At 42.8% G+C, this 27,628-nt stretch overlaps 1 protein-coding gene across 5 annotated transcripts in view; it reads right to left on the reverse strand.

Moving 5' to 3' along the window:
* Positions 1–27,628, reverse strand: part of LOC117535748 (septin-7-like) — a 78,855-nt gene that overhangs the window by 26,456 nt on the left and 24,771 nt on the right. For all 5 annotated transcript variants that reach the window (XM_034200287.1, XM_034200285.1, XM_034200284.1 and 2 more), the window contains exon 3: positions 1,907–2,013. In XM_034200287.1, coding sequence (XP_034056178.1) covers positions 1,907–2,013 — 107 coding nt within the window. The remainder of the gene's footprint in view (positions 1–1,906; positions 2,014–27,628) is intronic.

Raw genomic sequence — 27,628 nt, forward strand, 5'->3', positions numbered from 1 at the left:
GACTTCGACTTGCACCATGGATGCCCACGTAGCGCTCATGAGGTTCACAGGAGGTCGGCGATTCTTTTGACTGACCGATGGGAGCAAAATGTTCTAAATGTTTTCAGTCTCGCCCCATGCTGAAACTGCACACGGTGCACAAGGACAGTCATACCATTCAATTTAGACTTTTTGTTAATGAAGCAAAGATCTTCTGGTGTCTAACCGTGTCCATAATTGAGCTTAATAGCTGGTGTTCTGGCACTTCCTTACACTGAAGGTGAATTGGAATTTAGCTTGTGGCGCTAATAGCAATACAAAAATACATGAAATCACATGTAACATGATGTTTTAAGAAACTGTATCTCTGCACTTTATACATGTTTCAGTAGAAGTATATCTGAAGACCCTCTTAAAAGCATACTGCTATATAGTGGTGCAGAACCACTGATTTAGATGGCACAACAATTGATCTCACAATGTATCTGTGGATTCCCAGCTGGATTGTATCACTCCTCTTCATAAACAGAAACACTTTCGCCTAACCAAAAGCAAATGAAAGAGTTGGCTTCAAGGAGTGTGTTGTGGATGTGTGTGGGTGATGCTTGTTTTGCAAACACCACAAGTCCTTCTACAAAAACATTTGACAAAAGTGCAGTTATGATTTTAAGAAAATATGAACCAACTAAAGAGAAGATGATGTTTTCTCAACCGTTTAGCTATATCCGTGTGTGCGTGTGTGTTCGGCTTCATGGGAACATGGTTGCCCTGCTACTAACCCCATCAGGCCCCAGGGAGAATGCAATGACTCTTTTTCTTCGAGTCTCCTTGGTCACCTCTCATTAAGTCCTCAGACTCTCTCACTGCTTCTCTGTCCAACTCCTCCTGCATCCCTCCTCTTCCTCTTGGCTGCATTGCTCATGTCCAACCCTCTATTTCCTTCTTTCCCTTTCTCCCTTTTTACAGACCATTTCTTTCCTCGCTGCTCCAGATGTAGTCTGCCCCCTTCTTATTTTGTCATGACCATACAAGGATAAAACAAGGCCATGTGGCCTTGCTGTCTCCCTCTTAGATCCTCCATCCTTATTCTCACCCTGCTTTTCCTATGCTATTCCACCCCTACCTCTTCTTCCTCTCTAGAAGACTCCATGACTTGCTTCCTATATTAATTCATCTATATGTGCTTTAACCTCTGTTCCAACCAATGATGCTTCAAAGCCTAATATTCATTTGTATACACTTTATAGTGGTGCAGTGATGACCCAGAAGTTAGCATTAAAAGGTCTCCCTCGTCAAAAAGCAATGGAATTTCCCATTGGATTTGGTATATTGTAGAAAATAAGATTGGTGGTAAATACATGGCAAAGACACTACACGTTTTCTTTGGAAGGATAATCTCCACATATTACCCTAACCCTAACCCTAACCACTTTATGATTTTTTAAGCATAAATGCAATCGGCAGAAGTAAAAGTAAAAACAAAAGTTTGGTTATAAATAAACATTACAGTCACATGACATCACGTCACCAATGCTAAAGGTGGCTAAATGTTTGCATTTGTTAGCAACCGCTGTTTTTTAGATAGCATAGAAGTTCAGAACTTTAACGTGTAGAGTTTTTAATGACGTATTGGAACAAAACTTTAACATCTCTTCAGCTTGTGTTAACCACAGACCTTATTCAGGCCCCTTACCCCTTATTTTCTGAGGTCATCACAGCGCATCAATAACTGCATTACTTAATCTGCCTGAACTGGGTCCTTCATATCAACAGTATATTGTTTAGAAGTGTATTATGAGGATGTCTGTGTGTGGTGAAATATCGGAACATTTGACCTTCTTACAGCCTTATCTGTATCGTGATGAAGCCTAACCTGAAAATCAGGTGAGACGCCCGATGTGAAGGTCCTTAAAAGAGAAATAATCACCTGCACAGTCTTCTTGATGCGCTGCGAGGGCCCCGGGTAATCCTTGGAGTACAGGTCAGTCAGGAACAGAGAGTTGATGAGTGTCGACTTCCCCAGACCAGATTCCCCTGAGGACACACACACATGTTACAATACATAAAAAGATCATGAATCTATTTATTTGTCAATTTGATGGCAGAGCAATGAAACATTTTTAGATGAGAAGATGAAGGCAGCCTGCTGGCCACATGTTATGTGCATGCATGAATAAGCTCAACTACAAGCAAGCACACAATAAAACATGCAAAACCTCATGCACACACACTCTCACACACAGGGCCTGGAGCTGCAGCAGAGAACATAAAGCAGGACCATTGTGTGTGTGAGGGAGAAGGTCAGGGGCTCGTGTGCCGGCTCGAAAAGCTCTCAGATGGAGGGAATACAAAGTTTGCTCTCCTGCTCCCTCTCTCCCTCACATCCCCTTCCTCCTTCCCTTTCACTAAACACTTCCTTAACATACAGCGTGCGAAAAAGCACACGTCCGATTGTCCGGGACGTGTTATTTACAATATCGGACAGGTACATCTTTCCATTGACGTGTCCGACGGGCAAGTGGCGTTTTTCGCCCATATTTATTCACAACTTATTTATAAATTCAGCTTACAAAAGGCAGAACTCATTTGCAAATTGTCCGTGTCCGCCATTGTTGTTTGCGACCGCTTTACGTTCACTTCAAAGAGCCGGCTCTTTGAAGTGAACGACGAGAGCCGGCTCGCGCCCGCGAACAAGCCATTTTTTTGTTTTGATCAAGTAATACAAGACAGAATGATATGATGATCTCCGTGCTACGGGTGCTCCGTGCATGCATGCAGTGACATGTCATATCCAAGGATTAGAGACGGTTGGATGCTGCTGTTTTGAGCATTGCAATATATTTATATTCACTATGTTATTTATTTATGATTATCTTTAGGCTCAGCAAAGATTTGATGTCAGCTGTTGCTGTTTTTCTTTCTTTAGTTAATACTGAAATAGAGACCTGCTGTTTTGTTAGGGCTTTTTCTTTAAATACAATTTAAAAATGTCGATGGTGAAATGGTGTGTTCAGCTAACAAGGAAACACATTTAAATAAATTCTGTCAGAAAACAGTGGATTAAGGGCTTGAAAGGGGACCCTACCATGTATGTACTGATGGGCTTGAAAAGGGGTATGTCAAATAATTTTAGAAAAAGAAAAACAGGCATGTCCAGATCGGACAAGTGAAAAATGTATTCGGACAAGTAAATTGCCAAACTCACTTGTCCATGGACAAGTACTCTCTAAAAACGTTTTCTTACACTGACATATAAATCTTCCTTTTACTCTGATTTCTGTGCCAACTTTCCATTGTCTGCTCCCATTCTGGTGTTAGGGATGCAGGAGTCACACAAACACACAGTAAACATTTACTTGACAAAGAGCGCAGCTTTCCCAAACACACACAGTCTCACACTCTCACAATGCTGTGATTAACGGCTGAGCATCTGGCTCGTGTCTCATGAAAGGCCTTGGAGAAGTGTTTGGTTGGAGGAAAGGACAGCTGCTTGTCCTAGAAAGACCTCAGATACACCATCACACAGCCTTTGAAAATCTGATGCCACCACTACCCCGACCGATGTGACCAACACTGACCAGAGTAGTTTACCAAACATTTACAAGACAAATATTAACGAGGAAGAGACATCAGAATCCTGCTTCATGTAGAACTACCGTTTTTACATTATTTAGGTTTTTAAGTATTTTAAAGTTGTGAAGGAAATTCTTCTGGAGCATTGACTGAAGCTGCTAGACTGGAACTGACGCCTTACAACACTTGAGGTTTCATTAAAAGGCTTGGGCAAGGAGAAGAGAATACAATATGCAGTCGCATTGTAAGCCACAATCTTTTCCCATGCATTTGTCTTGAACAGGGCAGTGAACTTCTTTATCCAAAGATAAGTCGATGGCCTCACAGATCCTAGTCGAAACCTTTTGCATCGTCACTGCCTCTGACTTTTTATCTCCTTGATCTCTCATACCAGAGAGCACTGCCTTATCTCTTATCAAGTATGGGCAGACAGCTCTACATGTTTAGGTTACTATATTGTGGATGAAATGTATCAAATTAAAAGTTTGAATATGCTTAAATTAGGGTTGTCAATTGATTACAAATATATAATTCCGTTATTGACAATAATAATCAGTAATAAATTAAATACTAGTACTAGTATTTTGGGGGAGATAAAACAAAGACATGGTGGTGTTGTGATAAAATAAATGGTGAGAGAAAAGGGTTCTTGACTTTATTATAAAATTATTTGAAATTATTGCCAAGAATTGCGCTATTTTTCACACTTAGCTAATGCGTCGACAAAGCAGCTGCGGCCCTCCCTCTGTGTAATGTGAGCTACACACAGCATATTATCCCTGCTCTCAGACTGCAGCTCTATCTGTTCCTACAGTGGAGACCCTGTCCACTGTTTCCCACTCCTGTGTAACTTCAACAAACTGGTTCAGCAACATGCCTTCCCTCTGTTTCACCACACCTAGAGCAAACTATGCAGGTGTGCCGTTACAGTGAGGTAGTGATGGTTCCTACTGATGTCCAGATGTCTCCACTCAGTGCAAAATATGTAGCTCAGGCTGGCTAATTCGCTAATAGCCATGTAATTCATGGTATACATCCATGTTGGTGTTACAGGAGCCTCTTTGGGACAAACTTGGTAATGTAATTAATTTGCGTTTGTTAATGGTTCATCACGTTGGTTATTTGTAAGGCTACAGTCAGTCGTGTCCATTGTTGGGGAAACATTTACCAAGGCCTCTGCCTTTGACCCAGTGTATCACTCTCTCCTGTCGTCAGCGTTCGGGCATGCGACCTTGGGGAGCCAATTTCTCTCTTCCCTTGAAAATATTTTTGTCTAGAGCTAGATAAATACTTGAGATTTGGTGAGAGAGCTTCAGAATTGGTGAGGCAGGAGCCTTGTGGCTGCAGCACATGTCTTGGTCAATTCTCCGGCCATAACTTTCAATAAACCTTCGGTGTCTGCCATCAAGTCGAGCTCTCCCGTGTTCTCCTTGTGTTTCGAGTTGTTGCTCCAGAGGTTTCCTTAAGATCCATGAGAAGCTTCTCTTTGGAAGGTTTCTACAGAGATCTTTGCTGATCATTTCCAAGGCAAGGCAATTTTATTTATATAGCACTGTTCAGCACGTGGCGATTCAAAGTGCTTTTCAGATTAAAAGCAAACGACATTTAAGAACAAATACAGCATTAAATACATGATTAAAAAGGCATTTAAAAACAGGCATAATAAGCAAAGGTAATGAAATAAATAAAATAATAAACACAGCAGGTACAGAATACATGACTAAAAGGCATACTGTAGTGTGAGTATGGGCAGCTCAATTAAAAGCAGCAGCAAATAGGTGCGTTTTTAGTCTGGATTTAAAAATAGGAAGTGTTTCGGCAGACGTGCACGATTTAGGCAGTTTGTTCCAAATTGTTGGGGTATAATAACTAAAAGCTGCTTTTCCATGTTTAGTGGTTATTCTCGGAACAGAGAGCAGACCCGACCCAGAAGACCTGAGACTCCTGGATGCTTCATAGTGATGGAGGAGGTCGTCTATATACCTCGGTCCTAAGCCATTTAGTGATTTAAAAACTAGCAGTAGTATTTTAAAATCAATTATTTGACACACAGGAAGCCAGGACTCGAGCAGCAGCGTTCTGAATCAGCTGCAGCTTTCTGATAGATTTTTTAGTGAGACCTGTGAAGACACCATTGCAGTAGTCGAGTCTACTGAAGATAAAAGCATGGACAAGTTTTTATAAATCCTGTTGCGACATTAGTTTTTTAATCCTTGAAATGTCCTTCAGGTGGTAGTATAGTATGCAGACCTAATAACTGTTGTAATGTGACTGTTACAATTCAGGTCTGAGTCCATCACTACACCCAGATGTCTTGCTTTGTGAGTTACTTTGTAGTCTGCCGACTGAAGCTCTGTGATTACTTTTAATCGGTCCTTCTTTGCTCCAAAAACAATGATCTCAGTTTTTTGTTTGTTCAGTTGGAGAAAGTTCTGAGTCATCCAGTCAGTGATGTGCTCAGTGCACTTGCTCTGTGTTCTAATCAGAGAACAGTCTCCCGGTGTGATTTTAAAATACATCTGGGTGTCGTCTGCATAGATGTGATAGCTTAGATCGCTCTTTTTAATAATTTCAGCCAGAGGTAGCATATAAATATTAAAAAGCAAATGTCCTAAGATGAGGAACCCCTCATGACATATTTATCAGGGTTGATTTGTAATTGCCTATTGAGACAAAGTTTGTTCTGTCCTTCCAGGGAACAAACTTTTAAATGTTGCCAGTGCACTTGCTACATTTTTCTTTCCATTCATCTTCTTCTAAATCAGCCACCTGCTGGGGGAGAACATCCATTCATAACATCTGTGTATTCCATCAGCCCATAGCAGCATGGATCCAACCCTTTACCTTCTTAACTCGTGTTTGCTCAGTTATGGGTGATATTCTGTCCCAGTGAGAGTTAAATACACACTGTATCTCTGTGTATTCTACTGCATCCCCACAAACTCAAACGTATATCGGACTGTTTGGAGTCAGAGGTCAAGCACGCACACACACACACACACACGTCCACACAAAGCTGTTTCATGATGAAATAGCACAGCTGTATGAAGCTCCTTCTCCTCAGTCATGAGAAGAGGGGAGGTTATCTAAACTGAGAGGGGGGGGGTTGTCTGCTTCTCCTGTTAGCTTTGCTCTATTGGTAGGATAGTGTCAATGCAAACTCAACTTAACAAACAGCAGGAAGTGAAGAGGAAAGTCAAGCCTAACAGAGAGCGCACTCACATGCAGGCTGCAGCTGCACCAGCCATTAAAAAGACGTAAACAGATGTGAGGGATTTAATGGTAAACTTAAACTATGGCAGCACAATTAATCGAAATGTATCTAAACCGCAATTTTGCCAAGTGCAATATCCAAATCGGAGGGGGAAATATTAGTTGTGAGAACATTTGTATTATTAGTCAAGCCTCACCTCTTACTCGTACTTTTATCTATTGTTAACATAAAAATACTGATACGTGCAGCTTTAAAGGTCCCATGTCATGGCCATTTCTGCTGATCATATTTCCATTGTTGAGGTCTACTAGAATAGATTTATATTGTACAATTTTCCAAACTCACATTGATTTCTCAGCATCTCTGTATAGTCTGTGTATTCACTCTGTCCTAAACGGCTTGTTGGAGCTCCTGCCCCCCCCCCCCCCCCCCCCTGTGAGCCCAATGGCCGTCTGCGAGACAGCGAGACACAGCCCGAAACACACACACACACACACCTGCAGCCTGGCTGGGAGTGTGTGTGTGTGGGACACACACTGACTCACAGCCTCAGGGAGGAGAAATCGGCGGAGCTGCAGCTGATCAATTTGCTGCCCTAGGCAAGATTTTAGCTGGCGCCCCCCCCCCCCCCAAAAATGCAGACACTCACTATGACTCGCGCATGCATGCACATGCAAGGTTGTGGCATGACCACCAAAACAGAAAGATATGGACACAAGATGTGTGCAAATGTATTTAGTTTCCTATCCATGTGAACATGATTTAAGTGGGGGGTGGACCTAACCTCCTCTAGGGGGGTCCGGGGGCATGCTCCCACGGGAAGATTTTGTTTTTTTAATATTGAAGTTAAAAGCATCAATCTGCTGCACTTTGAGAGATCTATGGATACATCTCTCAACACCCATATGAAACAGAACTGTAAGCAGATTTTCTTTTTATTTATGGATATTTTACAAATCACTCCCCTTTTAAACTGTATTCTTGTTTATTAATGACAACTTTTTTTTACTGTCATATAGTATTTTATACTATAAATATTATAAGTTATAAGAGAATAGATGAAAATCTATTCTCTTATTTTTTTATAACTATAATGATCATATAAAGGTGTGCCTTTACCTCACTGAGCTGAGGTTATCAGAGCCTCTCAGTCTTTCAGGAGAGAGCTCAAAGCTCTCCCCCCCGCGGCCGCTTACACAGTAAATTCCAATGTTAATAAAAGCTGTATACGTTTTTTGGGAGTTTGATTTATTTTAAATTAACACAAATACAAAATTAAAACCTATGATTGCACACTAAAACCATTATTTAAAAAAAGGACTATTTCACATAAACCTCTGGTTTTTACTGGGGCGGTTCAATTTGATTTGGGGGGGGTGCGCCATAGTTTATGGGCGCTGTACGCAATATAGGCGTAGTTCTGTTAGTATAAGATAATAAGATGTACTTTGTTGATCCAAAATCGGGAAATTGTGTTGTTATGAAATTACATTTTCTTTTTCTAACTTTTTTTAAATGTTCGGCGCTCCCCATAGATTGATGCGCCCTTAGCATTCACCTATACTGCCTATGCCAAGGGCCGGCGCTGCTAACGGCTCCGCAGATGTAGCGGCTCCACGGATTGGTCCATTTGGACCAATGGCTCCATTTGCATCCCCCCGGACCCCCCCTAGTATGGTTTGGTCACCATTTCCATAGCCCCACCAAAAATATTCTGGGGCAGCATAGACAGGTCTTTTCTGTGTTGGAGTTTTTCTCGCTACAGGGTGTACTTTGAGGGTTTGTGACTCTGCAGACCGTTTACATGCAGAAAAACCTTCATAAAGCATGACTTGGGACCTTTAAGATAAGAGCATTTTGGAGTAAGACTAAAAGACGTCATTATTTGCTTATAAGCTTTAAAAATGTATGAACAACTTTTCAAGATATGTTTCTATCCTTCAAATTATATCACTTGGGAAGCCAATTTCAAACAGGTGGGACACAGATGCATCAGGAGTTCTTTTACTTAAAAGTGGAAATTGACTGTCCACGGCTAGGTACACAAAAATGTGTTTTTGCTTTGAAAATGATAACTTTTGCTAAATTTAAAACTCCTAAAACCGAGATGTTTTAGCATAACCTGTTTAAGTTTGAGGGGTCATGTTGGGAGGGGCAGAAAAGGACAGCTTTGCAACTATAATGCAGGCACACGTGTGCCCAGTGAGCAAACATCTCAGTGGATTCTCAGCAAACATTATGTTGGCTGTCCTAACGAAACCAAACAGCTTTCACAAAAACTCATTCAGAAACTAAGAAGGCTGTGAAGAATCTGTGAGGATAACTTTGAACCCTATTCTAAAAGTTTACATTTGACCAATTAAAGTTCTGCAATGAAATGGCTGTATTAGCTATAAATGACTGGTAGGTTTCTCTGACAGAGGCCCAGTGTTACAGATGCTCCCCCCCCCCCCTTAGGGCAGGTTCGTCCCAATTAGCCTCCCTAGTTCAGCTTTAATTAAATATTGGTTCCACATGACAAGTGGAAGCGCAGTGCCAGCTCTCTGTGAATAGACTAATGACCTAAACGTCAGTGATGGATGGCTGAGCCTGCAGCATATCCCCGCTGCTCCTCTTCCTCTCTCTCCCTCTCTTTGAGACATCACTCTATCTCTCCACAGCTCTGACTGTGTGTCACTCAGCCTCCAATCACATTCCCTTCTTTTCCATTTCTCTCCTCCATCCTTGCTTCAGTCTTGTACTTCATTTCATCCTATTCCCTACATTAACAAATAGTAGTGCACAATTAGTTTTTTGCTCCATTCAAGTATTACATGGTAAAAACAGAATTAGGGCTTCTGTGTTCAAGCATTAAAGCGGGACTGTTGTTAATTTGACCAGTGGGAGATTGCATAACGTTTATGATACTGTCCGTTTTGCAGTTACATTATAATTAAACCAGGTTCCCAAACTGAAAATGTGACAGCGGGATTCAGGAAACACCACCTTCCTTTCCCCCTATTTTTGCTATATTCTGAAAGGCAAATCTGTGTTGAAATCAACCGGAGAGCAGCAGGTGGGCCGCTCAGTCCTGAGCAAAGTTTAATTAAAGAGCCCCTATTCTGCTTTTGGGGTTTTTCCCTTCCCTGTATCACAACAGAGCCGGTCAGCTAACCAATGAGAGCAGATTAGGCTCTGGTATCAGACAGAGGGTGAAAAGAGGTGCTGCAACCCAGGCAGTATGAGAAAAATAAAGAGCTTTCTGAACATTAAAGAATGGAGACATGTCACAGTAGAGACACTACATACTAATATGAACATAATAGGGCCACTTTAACCCTCTGGAGTCGGGTGCGCACCATTTACGTAATTAATCATATATTTTAGATTATAAGGAGTAGAAATATGATTCAGATATCCGCGGAATCGCTGGAAGAGTAGCTTTCCAGCGGTATCTCCTGTGAGACTGTAACCAGGGCACAGCAGCCAATATGGCGGCTCAAAGCATCTTGACTTTACACTGTGTGGGATTGATGGATTCGTGAGTCCGTCAAGGAAATCTCGGCCGGCAGCCATCATGGTCTGAAATAACCAATGGACATCGAGAAATCACTAAGGACCTACCCACCAAGTAAACAAAACATAAACCACGTGTCTCCCATCAGTTTACGTCTGTGAGGAGAGAGAGAGAGAGACAGAGAAAATGGCTCAAAAAAACTTTACAGTCGCCGACTTCGCCAGAGATTTTTTTCGCTAGCAGCAGTGAAGATAGAGCCTCAGAACCTGAAGTCTTCGACTCTTCTGAAGAAGAAGAATACAAAGACAACAACAAGGATCCATTTGGACATGGGTATGTGTAAATATTACAGTAATACTGGCAATGTGTGGAAAATACCGCGAAAATGAACAATACGTTTATTGTAATGCTGTCAAAATTATCGCGTTAACGGCGGTAATTCATTTTTTAAATTAATTGCATTTAAATATTTAACGCATTTAACGCATGTGCAGAATGGCCCGCCCCATATATCCCACCAGTGGCAGCGCCAGGGTATGGCTGAGGTAGGCTACACCCATACCAAGAAATGGCTTAGCCCCACCATGAAAAATGATGTTAAAGTAAGCAAAATAAAGTCTGCCAACTAAAATTGCACAGACAGCAGTTAGTAAGATTGATTTCAGTAGCCACTTGTCTGGAAATACCGAAGACCAGAAACGGTTTTGAATTTTTTTGTCACGTAGTGATCGTCTTCTCAATAGAACATCTTTGATAATGTCTTCTGGCCAATCAGAATCAAGATAACGGCGTGGTGTTGTTGCAGGAAGTCCCGACGGAGAATACTTTTGCTGTAGTACAGGGGTGCACATAACTGGTACGCAGGTTATGTGCGTAATCTGAAATGCGTACCGTCACTTGTGTCACAAAGCGCATTTGCGTACCGACGTACGTGTGAAGCTTTTCCAGAAGGCGGTTAGATCACCGGACGACAGAGTCGGTCTCCGTGTGCACAGACAGGGCTGCTGTTAACGTCGGTCTGTACAACGGAATTGTGCCAAAACTACGCCAACCGGCTGCGGAGGGAGACTCCCCCCCTTCACTGGAGAACTGCGCTAAAACAGCTGATCACAACGTTCACGCTCTGTGGTCACGAAGTACTCCACTAGCCCCCCCCCGTCGACTTTCCTGAAGTACTCCCCTGTTGATAGAAATCAACACGTAATGAATTAAGACCCCACGGTTTGATGATTGATATGTGCTCTCTTTCATTTTGACACGCAGAAAAATGTTATAATAAACATACATACTATATGTTAAATGGATATATCCGTCTTCTTTCATTTATCTTTCCATTCCCACAACAATATACATAAAGAAATGGCATATTTTGGACATAGTTCGAATGGTGATTAATCATGATTAATTAATTTTGAAACTGTTTAATCTGATTAAAAATTGTAATCGTTTGACAGCCCTATATTGATAAATATTTTTTATCGATAGTCATGAACTTTTTCTTGGGACAAAATAGACTCCATTAGCAAACGTTTACTCTATGATAACGTTATTTTGGTGTGTAAAAGTGAAATTACATGTGTAGATGATTAATCATTTATTCGTCAACGGAGACATTTACAGTGGCTATAGACATGTTTTTGCCATCGATTATTTTATCATACTGTTCTGTACAGATGAGACTTTGTAATCAGATGTAGCCTATGTATATGTGTGTCTGTGATTTTATACTGAATGTAAAGTAACTGGAAATACCTGTGTGTGTGTTTGTGTGTGTGTGTGTGTGTGTGTGTGTGTGTGTGTGTGTGTGTGTGGGTGGGTGTGTGAGTGTGAGAGAGACTCCTGTCCAACCTCCCAAACTTTCTTTTTATGTGTGCATTGTTAAGGCCCTGACACACCAAGCAGACACCAGAGAACTCGCTGAAGCCGACGCCGACTGTTGTGTCACCGTGTCCTCCTGCGTCTTGGCCATGTGTCGCACGGGAACACACCGCAAATACTTCAGTGCATGAGTGGCAATAACTCTCCTTACCAGCAGGCGGCGGTAGTGTGTATTCGTCATTCAAAAGAGGCAACAACCGGAAGACAGAGAAGAAGAACAGACTGCATGATATAAACAAACAACAAATAGCGTGTGCGTTCCATTTCCCTCTCGTCCATCGAAAACATGTTTCGTGCGGCACTGGAGCTATCAGCCATAAGAGGGGTTAGCGATAAGAAACAATAACAATGTGTCTACATAACTGTCAGTTGCAGCCCTAGCATTAGTATTGGTTATAGTAACAGCTACAACATTAAAATACTTCTAGGCAGATTGAGGAGGATAATGAAAGAATGAACAGAGGGGCAGAAACATCCATCTGAATAATAATAATAACTTTATTTGTATCGCACTTTTCATACAGGGGATTGCAGTTCAAAGTGCTTTACATCAGTAAGAAATAAGATATAAAATCAGTGTAAAATAAGCAGCAAGAGCAAAGCATAAAGTGGGATCAAATAAAGGCAGTATAGTATGCCCGTGTGTCATCTCCAATAAATGGCTTCAACCATCCTTTAAACTCAGGGTTTGATTCCCACTCCTTTCTGTACTTTTGTGAATACAGTTTAGACTGTGACATGATGACCTACGTGGATGTTTAGCTTGTCACAGAAAGGCACACACACAGTGGACGAGGTAATTAAGTGACTGAAGCTGTCTCGACGCGGGAGAGTGTGGCTGTCTCCTCTCTGCTCTGACTCCAGCTGAGCTGCTGCGGGAGGCAACTGTGAGTCTGAGCGCCTGTCAGTACTATGGGAGGGCTGACGGGCTCACGGCAGCTCGTTAACTGCAGAACAATACGTGAGTCTCCAAACACCAGAAAAAGTCCCTAATAACACCATTACAAGTCGTTAGATTAGTCGTTAGTCGCTTTTGACAAAAATAAGTAGCCGGAGGGTTTGGAAAGCCGCCGAATTTAACGACAAAGTCGCCAAGTTGGCAACACTGGTCTGTGTGTGACTTCTTAAATCGTTTGTTTACGTCCCTCACTTCCGTTTCGCTTCTGATTCGCTAGCTGAACAGTCAATCAGAGTGATTGCTTGGTCCGACTGCCTGACCCGATGCATGGCCGATTCAACATGTTGAATCGGCCATGCATCGGGTCAGGCAGTCCAAATAAGGCGTGTCACGGCAGACGGTGCGGGACACACCAACCTGACTATGGCGCCGCGAATGCCCGACAGCCTCTGACGGCCTCTGACTCCCAAAATCGGGTTGGTTTGTCAGGGCCTTTATTTGTGCTTGAGCAACATTTTACTTGAACTTTATTTCAATGAAATTAGTTGTAATTATTGTCCTACATTTTCATTTGTTTTACAGAGATGTTTCACAGCTGCCTGGGCCTAGTGGCCCACAGGTGGCGTTTATCCAGCAGCCAGAACATCCATCTGTGCCGGCCCCCAGGTCAAGATCTACTGTGGCTCAAGGGCCTTCACCAGAGCCATCACCACCAAGGACCAGCAGACCAGCATCACTACAGCTGCCTCCACCTCCATCTGCGGCTGCCACCAGGTCAAGATACACCTCAGCACAAAGGCTCCACCACAGCCATCACCTTCAACCCAGCCAGCAAGGAGGTCTCGTGGAGGTTTTGTATAGCACTTGTACCCCCCACCTACACAGCAGCCCATGCACCATCACAGCAGCCAGACCCACTGTCTTGGAAGACAGACAAAGTCCTTGACACTGTCTTGACATTTATAATGAATAGTTGGTTGAAAGTTCTGATGTTCAATATTGTAAATAGTGAGATCTTCGAGTTTCTTATATTTATATTAGGGCTGTCAAGTTAACGCGTTAATAACGCAAAAAAAAATTAACGCCACTAATTATTTTAACGCGATTAACGCATGTGTATTTTTTTTCCTCGGCCGCCCCGTAGTTTCAGAGCGCATCGAGTTTAAAATACCATCTACAAGCTGATGCTGACAGCCCCGCTCCTGCCGTCCGCTTGCAGCAGACCACACTTCCACGCGCACCGGCAGGCACCGACTGGCTATTGGGAGGACCGGGAGGGTGTGTGTATGTGTGGCCCGAGCGAGCGAGAGACCTTACGTGCATTGTTGTTGTTAGCATCTGGTGCTAGCTAGCTGCGCTAACGGATATAAGGAGCTGTTTAAATGAAAACAGAGGAGCGACATTTCGCCACAACTACGCCGAGCACTTGACTTTATGCAGGAAGGAGGACATTGTACAAAAAGTCAGCACACTCAGTGCGCAACATGATTGCAGCGTCCAGGCAGCTCCCGTTGGAGCATATGCCTTGAGTTGCACATAGCTCCAACGATCACACACACACACACACACACACACACACACACACACACACACACACACACACACACACACACACACACACACACACACACACACACACACACACACACACACACACACACACACACACACACACACACACACACAGCACACACACACACACACCACACACACACACACACACACACACACACACACACACACACACACACACACACACACACACACACACACACACACACACACACACCACACACACACACACACACACACACACACACACACACACACACACACACACCACACACACTACACACACACACACACACACACACACACACACACACACACACACACACTGTATTATTGAATGAGAGAGGTTCCAGGTTGAATTGAGGCGAATATTTGTAATGTTCAGAGGTTGTTGTTGTTCAAATGATAATAAACATTAGCATAAAGCATATTTGTCCACTCATATGTTGATAACGGCCCGTCCACACAGCGGCGTGGGTTGAAGCTTCCAACGCTTCTGCCCATTCACTTTGAATGGGGTGACGTCACTTTTAGCCGAACTGCATCGTGGGAAGCGACGCGGAGCAATGTTAAACTTTTGACGCCTCGGCAGAAGCGTCAGCCAATCGAATCATATGCCAGTACAAGCTCTAGCCAATCAAACCGCTGCTTGTGTGTCAGGGGCGGGAGATTCATGTGATTGGTTGTTGGTCGAGTGTCAGACACGCCCGCCGGCAAGCGTCAACGCACGCCGCTGTGTGCACGGGCCGTAAGAGTATTAAAAACTTGAAAAATATTCCTCTAAGTTACATTTAGAACAGATAAAAAATGTGCGATTAATCGCGATTAACTATGGACAATCATGCGATTAATCGCGATTAAATATTTTAATCGACTGACAGCCCTAATTTATATAAATAGTTGGTTGAAAAAACATATTTATAATAAATTGTTGGTTGAATAAAAAGTTTGAATGCTCAATTTGTATGTGTACACATCACATGAACTTGGTATGTAATATGAAAATTCGAATTTAATTTTTTTCATTTTAGACATGATAACACATTTATATACAGTGTAATTCAAATATTTCACTGCTTTTGTGATCCTAAGACTTTGGTAACCAAATCTAAAACACCAAAACAATTCTATCACATGAGTACAAATGTGTTTTTTCACAAGACTTTTGAAGATTTTCCGAAAATCGGATGTCAAATTTTAAGCTTTTGAGCTACTTATCTCATCAAACAGTGCTCTAAGGTGAGTAATTTACATATATAACAATACCAGAGATTGTCCTGAACATTTTGATATGTAACACATGTTAGAAGAAATACATTGAAAAGGTGATTTAAGAAAACATGTAAAAATCGAGAAAATACCCGTAGACTCCAGAGGGTTGGACTGGGAATCCGATTGGTTTACCAAAGCGTACTCACGGTTTTGCACTAGCACATTAATGTACATACAGAATCAATATGTACATGTTGAAAGAGATATAGAAAGACGGACTGTGAGAGAGACAAACAAACAAATATAAATGGTCAGGGTGGGTTTCCCATGAAAGTCCTGACATTCCTCTGTCTCTTTCTCCCATTCTGTCTCTCCCTCTCCGCCCGAGGCAGCAGTTGGCCCCCTCACATCCTGACAGGCCTAATAACTAGCACCCAACACAAACACACACACAAATCTAACAGCCATGTGTGAGGCCTGAACCAGAAAGTGTGAAATGAAACATCTGGGGAACATAAAGACAGAACAGCAGAGTGACAGACAGAATGTGGATGTGTTTGCCTAACAACCAGACTGTTGGAAAATATCATTTTCTTTTGTTGGGGGCTAAATGGGACTGGCTGAAACCGAGGGCAGAAGTCAGTGTTGTGGAAAAGAAAGGATCTTCAGGTCAGGCAGTGTCTATAGAAAATCCAGCCTGAACTGTGTCAGCACCCAATAGACACAACCCTACGTTCCTTTGACTAAATCTGACAGAATCGGCACGTGCTGGGTCACAGTAGACATGTGCATCTCGAAATAGAGATGGAGCCAACCGGAGCACAGCAGAGAGAAAAGGAGGGGAAGACCTGCCTGCCTGTAGCGGACGTAAAAGTCGGGACGCCTTTGGTACGCGTTCTTTGGTCTCAGGTTGGTGTGTCGCGGCCTTAACAGCATCACAAAAAAAGGCCCAGTCAGTCAGTCAGTCAGTCAGTCAGTCAGTCAGTCAGTCAGTCAGTCAGTCAGTCAGTCAGTCAGTCAGTCAGTCAGTCAGTCAGTCAGTCAGTCAGTCAGTCAGTCAGTCAATCAGTCAATCAGTCAGTCAGTCTCTCTCTCTCATATATCAAGATAAGATGGATTACGTAAACACCAGGTTTACTAATCTACAACTTTTCTCTGGTGTCGGAATGTCTTGCAATGTTGATGAATTCTTAAAAAACAAAACACCATTTAAGTTTGGGTTGAAATTAGTTGTAACTGCGTTACTGAGAATTGTAACGGGTAGTATATTACCCAAATGTCATTAGTCATGCGTTATATGTAGACCCTCCAGAAAAATGCGATTCTGCGATCGCAGAATTTACCACATAATCAGCAAAATGGCGCAGATTTTTAAAAGGCCGCATATTTATCAAAAGGCCGCATAATCCCCGCATTTTTACACACAAAGTTAAGAAAAAAAAAATTAAACTCGTCTTGACATGAAGTGATGATGATGATGAGGCGACGTCATCAGCATCACAGAAGGTAAACAACACCGTAGAGTGAACGTGTGGAGCTCACACGAGAGAGAAAACACCAAGATGAAAAAATCTAATCCATCTCATTTACCGACGAACATTTCTGCTAAAGACCGGGTATAGCAGTACCCCGATGTCTTGCACGAAAGTGGGGGGAAACTATTCTGCACCCCGTGGAACTGTGTGTTGGAGCATAAGATCACATCGACGGTGACGACCCACTTTGATTCATTCAAACATTTCGAAAATGCTTTCTGCTGCTGCGGACAAGAAAGCCAAACAACTCACGTTCACCGAGGCATCAACCTCCGAAAACCTTTCGAGGGCTACAAGAAACGAGGTGAGAAGCCTACAAGATTGAAGCTGGTCAGATAACGAACAAGTAAATGAAAACAGAATGAGGCGGGTGTGTGTGTGTGTGTGTGTGTGTGTGTGTGTGTGTGTGTGTGTGTGTGTGTGTGTGTGTGTGTGTGTGTGTGTGAGAGAGAGAGAGAGAGAGAGAGAGAGAGTGTGATTAAAATAGCCCAATTGCTTTTACTATAAATAAACATTGAATGTGTTTAATTGTATAGTAAAGGGGTTTAACGTTAGTGGCAGGTTGTGTGTGAGAGAGAATAAATAAATAAGACATCCCAATTAGGGCTGTCAGTCGATTAAAATATTTAATCGCGATTAATCGCATGATTGTCCATAGTTAATCGCGATTAATCGCACATTTTTTATCTGTTCTAAATGTACCTTAGAGGAATATTTTTCATGTTTTTAATACTCTTATCAACATATGAGTGGACAAATATGCTTTATGCTAATGTTTATTATCATTTGAACAATGACAAATATTCTCATGAATATTAAACACAACAACCTCTGAACATTACAAATATTCGCCTCAATTTAACCTGGAACCTCTCTCATACAATAATACAATACAAATGGTGGGTGTGTGTGTGTGTGTGTGTGTGTGTGTGTGTGTGTGTGTGTGTGTGTGTGTGTGTGTGTGTGTGTTAGTGATGGGAATTCCGATTCCCTTCGGGGACACGAATCTTTTAATTCAGTTCACTTGAAAGATTCGTTCACTGATTCGTTCACCGGTTCGCGAACGACTTCTGGTGATTTGCACGTTCGCGAACGATTCGTCTTTGTACTTAATTCGTTCAGTGAGTCTTCACTACTGCCGAAGTCCGTACAAGAAGTTTGCTGGCGTAACATTTATGATATTAAAACACATTTTACACCTCACCTTGTTGCCCCATGAATTATGCTCTGGGAATAGGCTACATATTATTTAAGAAATATCATTGGCCATTGTTAAATCTCTCTTTTGTGCCTGACTATACGATGTATTACAGCAGGCTAGCACATTATACTTTCAAACCCATGCACGTACTATGTGGCCTAACTTAAATCCCAAAGCATTAAACTCCATTTGGCAGAATTCAAAGTGAATACAAAAATATATACTCTACATCGGTGACGATTTATTCATATTCTATGTACCCATCTATGTTTACCTTTAGCTAGCGGCTAAGCTAGTGGGACGCTACGGAGACCAGCTATCCGCCCTCTGAAGCTTTTAGGGCCGACAGGGAGAGGAGAATGTCCCGCTAACGCTGTGTGTGTGTATTTCACATTAGCGGGACGCTATGGAGCTCAGGTATCCACCATCTGAAGCTTTTACGGCCCGTACACACAGCAGCTTTTGGCGATTTGTCCACCGCTTCCAGCGCGTCTCCGCCCATTGACTTTGAATGGGGATGACGTCACTTTCCCTCGCTTGTTGCCGAACTGCATTGTGGGGGGGCGAGGCGAAGATTTCCAGGATTTCCAGGATGTTCAGGATTCCAAAGTTGAACAATGTTCAACTTTTGAGGCTGAGCTGGAAGCGACAGCCAATCAGATCCGTTTATGCAAATCTGACAGTTCAAGCGCTAGCCAATCAAACCGCGTGCAAGCTGGGAGAACCAGACCGCAGTTCATTTCTATATTCCACAAAAATGGAGGAGAAGTTAGTTATTGCGGTAGCAAATCACCCGGTTCTTTATGACCAGTCCCTATTTACTTACCGGGATACAAACCGGAGGAACCAGGCATGGAGGGAGGTGGCAGAGACAGTGGGTGAAACTGGTAGGTTTTCGCTTGTTTGGGGATTTTATATCCAGTTTACTTCGTTGCTAGTTTACTTCGTTGCTAGCAAGCATAGACAGTATCATTAGCCAGCATGGAATGTAGCATAAAATAGCACCATCAACATTAATCTCATAAATGTTCAAAATGTTAAAAAAATAAATGTTCATCATAGCCCTTCCTATTTGACAATAGTGTAGAAGAACCGGGGTTTTTTGCTTTGTATGTCGGGGGCGGGATATTCATGTGATATTCATGTGATTGGTTGTTGGTCGCAAAATCCCCAAGCTGTCAGACACGCCCAGCTCCAGGATTTGAAAGATTTGGTCAAAGCTGCTGTGTGGACACACCGTTAGGGCCGACAGGGGGAGGAGAATACAACGCTGTGTGTATTTATCGCTAAGCTAGCGGCTAAGCTAGCTGGACGCTACGGAGCCCAGCTATCCGCCCTCTGAAGCTTTTAGTGCCGACAGGGGGAGGATAATGTCCCGCTAACGCTGTGTGTGTGTGTTTCACATTAGCGGGACGCTATGGAGCTCAGCTTTTAGGGCCGACAGGGGGAGGAGAATAAAACGATGTGTGTATTTATCGCTAAGCTAGCTGGACGCTACGGTTCAGGTATCCGTCCTCTTTATGGCGGACAGGTTGAGGAGGATGTCCCGCTCCTGTGTGTGTGTGTGTGTGTGTGTGTGTGTGTGTGTGTGTGTGTGTGTGTGTGTGTGTGTGTGTGTGTGTGTGTGTGTGTGTGTGTGTGTAACGGAGCTCAGGTGAGAGGGCTCTGATTACAGTACACTGTAGGAAACAGTTCTGAACTGTTTCCGCCTGTTCTTTAAGACTCAAACAAACGAATCGTTTTGTGGGAGGAATCAGTTCATCTCGTTCACTTCAAAGATACGTTCCAAAAGAACGAATCGTTCGCGAACGACCCATCACTTGTGTGTGTGTGTGTGTGTGTGTGTGTGTGTGTGTGTGTGTGTGTGTGTGTGTGTGTGTGTGTGTGTGTGTGTGTGTGTGTGTGTGTGTGTGTGTGATGGATCGTTGGAGCTATGTGCAACTCAAGGCATATGCTCGAACGGGAGCTGCCTGGACGCTGCAATCATGTTGCGCACTATCCGTACTGAGTATGCTGACTTTTCGTACAATGTCCCACTGTCTGGCTTCCTGCATAAAGTCAAGTGCTCGGCGCAGTTGTGGCGAAATGTCGCTCCTCTGTTTTAATTTAAACTGCTCCATATCCGTTAGCGCAGCTAGCTAGCACCAGATGCTAACAACAACAATGCACGTAAGGTCTCTCTCTCGCTCGCTCGGGCCACACATACACACACCCTCCCGGTCCTCCCAACAGCCAGTCGGTGCCTGCCGGTGAGCGTGGAAGTGTGGTCTGCCACAAGCGGGCGGCAGGAGCGGGGCTGTCAGCATCAGCTTGTAGATGGTATTTTAAACTCGATGCGCTCTGAAACTATGGGGCGGCCGAGGACAAAAAATACACATGCGTTAATCGCGTTAAAATAATTAGTGGCATTAATTTTTTTTTGCGTTAACACGTTATTAAGGATTTTAGCCCGCATAATCAAGGATTTTTGCCCGCATTTTTCTGGAAGGTCTATATATTACTTAGTTACAGCAAAAAGTAATACATTACTGTAACCCCGTTACTTTTGTAACCCCGTTACACCCAACACTGCTAACAAGTATTAGAATATAGATTTGTTTAAACTTCACTTTTGCAGTATGATTTGCTCATCTTTCATTTCAAAAACTGACCCAACAGTGTCACAATAAACTACAGTGCAAATGTCTGGTAGTCATGTATCCATACTTTTTCTCAGCCCCATCCTGCCATGAATTTACAAATGTAACTCCCTCTTCCATGTTTTCAAAAATGATGTTACCTTGCGCTGGATTCACGACAATAACGACATCATGGGAATGGTATAGCCAAATAGTGGGAATGGTATAGCCAAATCTCTGGTCGACACATTTATACCATTGCAGGGTATATATTGTCCACTTATAAGACAAATATGGAGCTAAATGCAGAATTTGAACACATAACAGTTCAATCACTTAATTCACAGCACCTTAAGCCAATAAGAGTAGCCAATAAGACGACAACAACCCAGCCCTTACAACAATATCGCCGCCTACTGCAATGTTTCACTGTGGACATCTTCATAAGGCAATCTGCAAACCCTAGTCAACTTACTGAAGAAGCGTGAGTGTGAGTGAATGTGTGTGTGAGTATTATTGCATCTGGTTAAACCCTCAGATTAACTAGACTAAATCCTCCCTTCATTCACTTCCTGCTGCAGGGTCAGTAGGCAAGGCGGTCAATCCTAAACCTGGCAGACGGTCTTATCTTGACAGAAACACAAGCTTGCACACACACAAACACACATCTTAGAGAACAACAACAACAGGAGCAGCAGGAAAACAGTCTTTCAATCAGATGGATCAGTGAGGCAGATACCGAGTTAATAGTAGGGCTGTGCATCTTCACTGGTCTCACGATTCGATTACGATTATCCTGTCAACGATTCGATTCAATTCGATATCACGATGCAGAACGATTCATACCTATGCGTTGCATCCTCAATTTTCTATATTACTGCACATGGCTTATTTTTCATCAATGCATACATCAGTAAATACATATGAACTCTCTTTTTATTATTTAGAAAGTGCTTCAGAAATCAATAACATTAATTAATTAATTAATTAATTTATAAACCAAAATAAATGAATTGTATAGGTCTAGCCTCCCTATATCTGTGTGTGAAGTTGTTCCATCCTCAAAAACAAAAAAATAATGCTTCTGCAGTCTAGCTGCAGCTTCTAGCAACGGCCTGCTGTTAAAGAAAGGACACTGAATGTCCTGAATGTGGCATCACACACAGGACTTGAGTCTGAACACAGCAGACAACAGGAGTATTTACAACAGCATATAACAACTAAAATACTGCATGTGGGTGCTCACTTACATTCTCTGTCTTACTGTTACATAAATCCCATGAATGTATGAGATGAAGTTAGCTTCATTATATCTCAGTGATTAAGTGAATAATAAAGTTTCTATCGGGTCACTATCAGCCTGTCACTCATTATTTTCAGGGAGGGGGCGGGGCTTGGAGCAGCAGAGAGGAGACGGTGATCGCGGAAGCTTTTTTCCTCCTGCCTTCACAAACTTTACACACGTATATATCGTCTGAAAATTGCTAGAGGGCATTCATACTCTGCAATCCAAGACTTAATTAAATCCAACCAAAACCTGACAAAAACATGAACATAAATCCCTGTGTCTCTGAGCTGCAGCGACACGGAGTGATTCAGAGCGGGTCCTTCTGCTGTTGGTTCTGGACTGGTGTTCTTGTGTTGGTGGACAAAGCAGACTGCTCCGTGTTTGGTGTTGCTGTGCCGCTGTCACGTCTGTTCCCTGATCTCTGCGTCACCGACCGATTTGATATTAAAGTGACAGAAAAAAAAAACGTTATAGTACAGCCGGATCAGGAAGCAACGTTACTACGCTATAATCGATTATCTTCCGTCACTGCATCGATACCGAATCGTCCACGTCCGCATCGCAATGCATCGTAGAAACGATTATTTTCAACACCCCTAGTTAATAGACATAATACTACTGAGTACGAGAAGTTCAAGCTCATTCAGCACATTACAGGCTTCTACGCTCACAGACCTTGGCTAGTGTTTAAAGGCCCTGTTGTTCTCAAAAGCTCCTTTGAAACAAAGACAAGAGATCTAAACAAACAAAATTAACACACAGAACTAAGTTACAGAAAACAGACATGTTTGTGCTAAATCATTCTAACACTGCCCTGTTTACAGGCTTCTCTGCATGGCACAGCTCCTGAGCATTTTTGTGCCATGTGGACATAAACAAAGTTGGAGCTTCTGGACAAGCTGACTTTGTTTTATTGTATCAATACTACAGTAATTGATGCTAAATCATCATCCACCTGGCTGTGGAATTGTGTTTTCTGTCTCTGCTCTGAAAAGTTGAACTTCTCTTTCCTCTGGGCACAGTCGTAGTGCCCTTGTCCCGCCCTGAACAATAGGCGCATGTACATTGGATTTTTTTTTAGCTAGCAAAAACGGAGCATGCGTAAGATTCCTTTGTGAAATGCAAATATAATGTTTACTACTTCTAAGGGTACACTTGTAGTAAGGTATATTGTTATGTTGATGTTATCTCCCAGAACCATTTCTTGATTTGAAGCTTTTAAAGGCGAAACATTGATCCACTATAGTATAAGCTATAGGACTTCGCTTTCCATTCCATCCAATTCATCTCAGTTCTCTCAATACTTTTCTATGTATTTGTTCTACTTCAAATGAACAATGTCTCTGTAGAGAGTTGGCCTTGTTACACATTAGAAGCAGCATGAAGCACTTCCCCTCTCCTCCCTTCAGTTTGGATCGGACTCTCAGCTCTCTTCACTGGCGCTGAATCCTGCCAATCCTTCCAGGAGTTTCTATTCAATCTGCCAGCTGGACAAAGGGGCAGGAAGCTGCTTCCCCCCTCAGAGAGGGGCGGATGGAATGGGAAAGGACAGTGTGTTGGATAGAGGGGATGAAGAAAAGAGTGACTAAAGATACAAAACCACAAGTACCATTATGGTACGCTCCACATAAGCTATAATACATAAATCATTCAAAATGGCTACATAAGACTTCTGGTGAGCAAGGTGAGTGAGATGGCTGCTTAATTTTTAGCTCCCGATAGCGATTGGAAACCAACCCCCTTAACTCGACAAGTAATATACAAATCGATATGTTTTATTGGAATGAGAGGGGGAAAGAGAACTAGAAGTCAAAAGAAAGGTGACAAACTAGAAAGACAGAATTCACCGGAGATGGAAGACGCTCAAAGCTCCGTTAGCTTTCTGCGAACTCCGCATTAACCCAGGCCCACGAAACTAGGCTGAAAGAAGCAGAGGAACGAATCGATGAGGCGGAGACAGTAAACATGGCTATGTCAGATGCGTTGATTAAATCAATGAAAGAACAGAGAGCCATGCAGGGGAAACTGGTGGATTTGGAAGGTCGATCCAGGAGAAATAATATGCGCATTTATGGAGTACCCGAAGAGAAGGAAGGTAACTCCATGTCTGACTTTGTGGATCAACTTTTGAAAACTGAACTCGCTTTACCGGACACCAACCTACAGATACAACACACTCATAGAGCTGTGGCTCGCAAACCGGAAAGGAATGCACCGCCAAGGTCCATAGTGGTGAACTTTCTGGAGTTTACCACCAAAGAAAGGGTACTGCAAAAGGCCTGGGAAAAGAAGATACTGATGGAAGGGCGACGTCTATCGTTCGATCACGACTATGCAACAGAGGTCGTCCTGAAGCGCAAGGTGTACATGGGAATAAAGAGGGTCCTTTAGGAGAAAAATATAAGTTTCCAGACACCTCTTGACAGGATGCGCATTCACTGGGACTCGGGAACACGCACATACGACAGTGCGCAAGATGCAGCGCAGGAGCTGAGGAGGAGAGGTTTCTCCGTGGAGATACCAGACCGCAACGCTTCGGAGCTGTACCCGAAGATGGAGTGTCTCCACCAGACCAAGACATGGCAGCGTGTCGGAGAGAGGAGTGCAGGTGGGGCTGAGACCGCGAGCAAATATATGTGCTATCGGATGCCGTTGGACTACTAGGATGCGTGAGATTGCGTGTTTCACCTCTATTGAGGGGCCCTCCAGGAGGAGGCTTTCCCCTTTTCCTGTCAACGGGGACTTAGGGTGGCGAAGTCTACGTTTTTCTTTGATGTTCTACGTTCACTACATGTAGGCCAGATGTTCAGGTCTGTGTAGTTTTCAGTTGTCTGGAGTTTTGTGAATGCAAAGGATTGGGTAATTGAAATGCCGTACAATAATATAATATTGCTGTCACTTAATGTAAATGGGATGAATAATCCAGTTAAAAGGAGCAAGGTCCTGGCTAAATTGAAAAAAGGAAAGGCCCAAGTACTATTTTTACAAGAAACTCATCTGCCTCAACAGGAGCATGAAAAATGAAAACGCTTTGGTTTTAAAAATACATTCTATAGTTCTTACAAACCTAGCCAGAAGAGGGGAGTGGCTATCCTTATTTCAAATGCAGTTCAATTTGAACTCCATAAAGAAGATAGGGACAAAGAGGGACGCTATGTATTAGTGAAAGAAACACTTGAAAACGCAGTGGTGACATTGGTCAATGTATATGCCCCCCCAGAGAGCAACAAATGTATTTAAAGAAATCTGTTTGACATCATTGCATTAGAGACTGAGGGTATTTTGATATGTGGAGGGACAAAAATAGCAAGAAGCACCTGACCAAGTTTGTTAATGCCTCAGTGCAGGAAATGGGACTAATTAGCCGCTTTCACACCGCAGGACTTGCCGTACTTTAGTGCCGGCAAAAAAGTACCACGGCACTGAATCCGCCAGGGGGCTAGTGCCAATCGCATTCACACCGCAGTACTTTCCCTGAGGCAAGATTACGCTGACGTCACTTCTTCTTCTCTGGGTTTACTGGCAGGCCGCAAAACCACTTCACGGCGAGTACAAAAAAAAACGAGAGAAGAAGAACTACACGGGGGGAGGGGGTATAAAGCCCACCCGCTGTATGAGGCGTTTGTTTACTTTCCGACCTCAGACATGATGGAGTTCATAAGGGTAATTTACAAATAAAATACCCCATTATAACAATGGACTTTATCTTTATGTATTTATTATATATTACCCCCTCAGGCTGATTTTGGAAAAGGACATTAACCCTTGTTTGGTGTTTTTCCCTTATTTATCTAAAACAAATGACATGATAAATGACTTGTGTTTATGTGTGTAAGACTTGTGTTTCTGCCCCTGCCATTGCTGCACAAGGTTGCAACATTGTAGATACATTCAACCACCGACACCTGTCTGCTCTCACATTCTTCTATTCTGCAAATTTGGGTTGGGACACAATAAATAAAGCTTCGCCAGTTTGTTTGTTTTATTGCACAGTCAAGACATAACAATAACGGCATCACGCTGTTCCAGGTGTGTCGTATGCATGTACATTGAAGTTAAATAAAAGTGTGAAATGTAAAATAAAGTGTAAGTAGTTTCAAAACAATGTAACAGTGGCAATATATATAGCAGCAGACACACCTTAGTGCAAGTTAGGTGTCAGTATTAAAAAACAGTGGCAATATATATATATAATAACAATAGAAAATCGTTACCACTCTTATTATTGTGGTCTTTAATTTTGTTATAGTCCTGCCTGAGTTTCTTTATTTTTACCCGGCATCCGTGTGCACTGTGCACGATTCCCAGCTCAAGTAGCTTTTGCGAACATCGCTCAAAACATTTGGAGTTGGGAACTGCTTTCTGTAGAAGCTGCTGCATCCCGTCCTCAGAGTAAATTGCCAGAAGCGCCGACACTTCCTCATCATTCCACCGCTCCGGTGTTGTAGTACGTGTGGTCATAACTGCTTTAAAGTACAAAAAAACTACTCGCTCAGGTGTGGATGTGGTTTTGTAGCGAGGAAAAAAATGGCTGCCTAACAAAAAAAAATCAGAGTCTAACGGGGCGTGGTTTGCAATTCGCCCAGCCAATAGAAATAGAATAGAAATTGGCACTCTTTTATCACCAGGTTCGTACCACCTCTCTAGCAGGGACTGAAAATGGCCAAAAGAGTTCCCGGCACTGAGTAGTCCCGGCGGTGTGAACGCGACATTATTGGTACTAACGGAACTAAAGAACCAAAGTACCAGGGAAAGTCCTGCGGTGTGAATGCGGCTATTGATATTTAGAGGGAACTTCACCCCCTAGAACGGGATTATACACACTATTCAGTACCTCACTCTGTGTACTCCAGAATTGACTACTTTTTAATAAATACAGGTGAAAGTCACAAGATCACAGTAGCGTGGCGTGGGGAAAAATGTAGGGGAAGCCCATTTTTTGGGTGGGGTGGGGGGGGTGGTCAATAACGTAACCAGATGAGTGATTACAGCGCCCGGTATCATTTTACACACATTTGTATCACACAGATGCAGGACTTGCACACGCCTGTTATCTAACCGAAAGGTCCGCACGCACTCTCCAGCTGAAACTATCTCCTTATTAATTGAATGCAGACAATCACACAATCTATGTGATTTTTGGATTTACCGTGCCTCTCAATTG

This window comes from Gymnodraco acuticeps, unplaced genomic scaffold (genome assembly GCF_902827175.1).
Source record: "Gymnodraco acuticeps unplaced genomic scaffold, fGymAcu1.1, whole genome shotgun sequence".
In the NCBI taxonomy this organism is placed as follows: domain Eukaryota; kingdom Metazoa; phylum Chordata; class Actinopteri; order Perciformes; family Bathydraconidae; genus Gymnodraco; species Gymnodraco acuticeps.